Below are 4280 nucleotides of genomic sequence, written 5' to 3'. Positions count from 1 at the left end.
TATGAGTACTCACACTCTCTGTCACTAGTGTGTTGCCATGAGTAAAATTCTGTTTCACCAAGCCTCACCAAGTCTCAGTTTCTTCCTCTGTGAAATAAGGATAATAATAATTAATAACAACAACAGAGTGGCCCTCAAAGCCACAACTTCTGCATCAACCACAGATCAAAAATACTTGGAAAAAATTAATCACATCTGTACTGAACATGTACTGACATTTTCCTTGTCATTATTCCCTCATCAGTACAATATACCATTTAGTTATCATTTACATTATATTAGGAACTACAAATAATCTAGAGATGATTTAAAATTTACCAGAGTATACGCATAAGTCATATGTGAATACACCATTTTATATATTGAGCACCTGTGGATTTTGGTATCCCCAAAGGTTCCCAGATCCATTTTCCTGTGGAAACTATGGTACAATTGTGATTACTACAATGAACCTTATTTTTTATTACTGTTATTTTCTGCTGTGGGGAGGCCAATCAATGCACTTGAGCTCCAGGAAGAAACCTTGTGTTATTGGCTCCCATTAAGCATGAATAATCACTAGCCTATGATAAAGGAGAAAGTCTCTTCCCTAGAGCCTAAAGATCTGTGCTTACAAGCCCCAGTTTCTTATTTCTTTTCCCCTGCACAAGAAACCTCTGGATCAGAATGAACAAACGCTTCTTGTCACTCTTCTGCCTCACCTGCCTCATTGTGGGTGAGTCCCAGATCTGAGGAGTGGGGATCCAGCAACAGGATCCAGGGAGCTCCAGGGAAATTCTACATGTGTAATTGTGTCCATGTGGGGATGAGCTTTGACCATATTCATAAAGTAGAAACCAGCCTTCCGAATGCCTCTCTGCTTTCCTTGCCAACTTTCTGTTCTTCTCAAAGTTCTACCACTCTCCTGCAGGTGCACAAGCCTCTACATCACTGCACCTCCATCCTACTTATTTCCTTTGTCCCTACCAGTCCTCACGATTCAGAAAGATTTCCCTTAGGACATTCTTTCCACTCATAAATGTATGCCCATTTGCTGTGATTGTACATGATATGGAGTTACACTGGTTGTGTATTCATATACGAGCATTGGAATGTTATGTCTGATTCATTCTACTGACTTTTCTATTTTCATTCCCCCTCTTTTCTCTTCATTCCCATTTCTCTAATTCAATGAACTTCTATTCTTCCCCTACCCACCCTCCCTTGTTATGGGTTAGCATCCACATATCAGAACATTTGATCTTTGGTTCTTTGGGATTGGCTTATTTCACTTAGCATGATTGTGTCCAGTTCCATCCATTTACTGGCAAGTGCCATAATTTCATTCTTCTTTATGGCTGAATAGTATTCCATTGTGTATATAGACCACATTTTCTTTACCCATTCATCTATTGAAGGGCACACCCAGGTTGGTTTCATAGTTTAACTATTGTGACTTGAGCTGCTATACACATTGATATGACTGTATCACTGTAGTATGCTGATTTTAAGTCCTTTGGGTATAAATCGAGGAGTGGGATAACTGGGTCAAATGGTGGTTCCATCCAAGTTTTCTAAGGAATCTCATACTGCTTTCCTAGAGTGGTTACACAAATTTGCTGTCCTACCAGCAATGTATGAGTGAGACTTTCCCCCCATATCCTCACCAATATTGTCACTTGTATTCTTGATAATTGCCATTCTGACTGGAGTGAGATGGAATCTCAGTGTAGTTTTAATTTGCATTTCTATAATTGCTAGAGGTGTTGATTTTTTTCTTATATTTGTTGACCATTTATATTTCTTCTGTGAAGTGTCTGTCAGGTCTTTTGCCAATTCATTGATTGTGTTGAAGGATTGTTTCAGTTGGAGTTCAAAAATTCTCAGCTTCCCTTCTCAGATGTATTAGGTGGGGATGCTGAAGTGTGATGGGAGATCCCTAGGCAGGACTCCTGGGGACAGAGTTTAGGCTCATTTAGCCTACAGGTTCTTCCTTTAATGGTGGATTGATCTGAAGATTTTCAATCAGTGCACCTCCCAGCAGGGCAGTTGCGAGACCATGCTAGGAGACTCCTCCAAGAAAAAACCCTGAGTTTCACTGGTGTAGTGGAGGGCCCAGTTTCTTCCTGTTTCTTCTTGTTCCCCTCAGATACTTGTAGACTTTTTGGTTTAGGCTCCCCTAGCCTTTTGAATTCTCACCAGGGTGCATCTCTCCCAGCCTGGCAGGACTCTCTAGCAACTCTCCTAGCTGAGCTATCAAACTGTTGTTCTGGAGGGGGTGGAGGAGGATGGTTCTGGTGTGTTTCCCCAACCAGTTCTCCCCTGTATAAACCCGTCTCCACATTTTATTTTCTTCTGGTCACTAGACACACATTATGCCATGTGGTGTGGGTTTGCCAAACCTGTTTTTCTGGTTAGGCACAGTTGTCAGGATTCAGATCCCACAGTGAACTGTAAAAATGCTTCCCTCCTCTGATTTCCCTGGTAGTCTGGAGCAGTTCAGCTTCTTTTCCCACACAAAGTTGTGCAGGACACCTTTCAGGTGAATAGGGCAGTGTGTTTGATCTCTGATTTCTCCATATTCAGACACACCTCAGACCTCCTAAAAATAGGGGTTCCTTTAATTGATGTATCCCTCCACTATTTTTAGTACAGAGAAGATAGCACCTGCAAGTGCCACTACCAGTAGCACTGGCCATTTTTTCTATAAGCTGACCACCTGAGTCCCTGGTCTATTTTTGAATGTCTGGAGTTAATTCCCAGAAAAGTTCCCCTTTCTCATCTTGCTGAGAAGTTGTGTCTGAATTCTTGATTCAGCCACAGAGCAACCAGGAAAGTGAACTTCTCTAATCTGCCATTTTCATGAAGTTCGTTCTGACATAATCAAACATACATGGGATAATGTTCCAATTGAGTCCCTAGTGCCACCTCTTTCCCTCCCCTCCTTCCTCCTCCTGTTTCCCTTCCTCTACTCTACTTGTCTTCCTTATATTTTTATATAATTAGTGCATTATAGATATAAAGATGGAATTAACTGTGGTATATTTATACATGTACATTGCATACTTTTATCAAATTAATCTGGAGAAATCAATCATATGAAGGCTAACCTTTTGCTTAAAGTCACCCAGATTAAAAGAGCTGAGTCCTTTTATTTGCATAATGGCATTTTCTTTTTATTCCTATGGATTTAGGAGTTGGTAAAAGGTCCAATGGTGTACTGCCTAAATACTCCACCACCGGCTCTTCATCCAACCACCCACCCCCTAACCACCCCACTCCCTGCAGGTGTAATATTTCCAGCTCCATGCAAACTCTCTTCTTTGCCTGATCTCACAACAAGCTCTGTGCTCTCCAGAAGCAACATCTACAAGATGCATAATCTGCCACCTTCGCACACGTTCAGATCGTTGTAGAAGAGGATTTGGTGTTTGTCATACTAAGAAAAATGAGTCATGCATGAGCCTAAAGATCTACCAGAGTAAGTAAGTAAGAGGATCATGGAGATGCTGTGAGAACCTTATAAGTAGTAGGAGAGTATCTCAGCAATTTTATATTTTAGACTTGTGGCAAACCCAGGGGAAGAACCAAACCACAGAGTGCTCCTGAGCATGAAGAGCACAGGTCCATGTGTATGCAGTCAGAAGAGGACTTGGGGAAATGGGACAAAATAGGTGGAGATTCTATATTACCAATAAAAATGGGTCACCAGATTTTTACACAAGAGCACTATTTGCAAAGCAAGAAAAGGAATCAAGCTGGTGTGCAGAGTTTCCAGAAACACTGGCAAACAACCCAGCCACTACTGGCCAGCAATTTCTACTTGGTGTTCTTTGGAAATATAAGCTGGGAGACCATCCCTATGTATCCCCTGGCTGCCTGAGTGGTGCCAAGTTTCACCAGCCTTTAGATCTTAGATCACTGACTTTTTCTATGACTCTTTCCTATTGCAGATAACACTCTCCAGGTGTTATATACGGTGTGTCAGAAGTTCTGCAGAAACTTGACATATGACTTCAACAATCGGACTTATGTTCATGAATGCTGCGACTACAATTCTTGTAACTATAGATTCTAGGATTTTGCTCCCCTGAGATCACATTTGAAATGTCACAGATGTATCTCACCCTTCACACTCTTGTCTTCCCTGGCTTTCCTGGCCTGTTTGTCCTGATGGTACCCATGCTCCTCCTTAACCCCACATCATCCTTCGTGGTGCCTTCAGCGTGGCTCTCATGGTCAGTCAATGATGATTGTGAACAGTGGATTCCCCCATGACAGAGAATGGCATTTCCTTTCTC

The 4280-nt window shown here is 41.7% G+C and overlaps 1 protein-coding gene across 1 annotated transcript; it reads left to right on the top strand.

The window, feature by feature from the left end:
* The first annotated feature begins 666 nt into the window (after positions 1-666).
* On the top strand, positions 667-4057 carry Pate3 (prostate and testis expressed 3). Its single transcript, XM_046432689.1, has 3 exons — positions 667-715; positions 3338-3460; positions 3933-4057. The coding sequence occupies exons 1-3, from the start codon at positions 667-669 to the stop codon at positions 4055-4057; spliced, it is 297 nt and encodes a 98-aa protein (XP_046288645.1).
* Positions 4058-4280: the final 223 nt, after the last annotated feature.

The sequence above is a fragment of the Marmota monax genome, unplaced genomic scaffold (genome assembly GCF_021218885.2).
Source record: "Marmota monax isolate L192 unplaced genomic scaffold, Marmota_monax_Labrador192_F-V1.1 WCK01_AAM20220418_F8-fsc00062, whole genome shotgun sequence".
In the NCBI taxonomy this organism is placed as follows: Eukaryota; Metazoa; Chordata; class Mammalia; order Rodentia; family Sciuridae; genus Marmota; species Marmota monax.
The sequence above is the reverse complement of the archived record's forward strand: the minus strand, read 5'-3'. Positions and strand labels throughout refer to the sequence as shown.

Bases quoted from the DNA above. Each gene is read 5' to 3' on its own strand.
- Pate3 (XM_046432689.1), top strand. From the start codon at position 667: ATGAACAAACGCTTCTTGTCACTCTTCTGCCTCACCTGCCTCATTGTG. The intron at 716-3,337 runs GTGAGTCCCAGA...TGTGCTCTCCAG, and splicing joins CCTCACCTGCCTCATTGTGG to AAGCAACATCTACAAGATGC. The intron at 3,461-3,932 runs GTAAGTAAGTAA...TTCCTATTGCAG, and splicing joins GAGCCTAAAGATCTACCAGA to ATAACACTCTCCAGGTGTTA.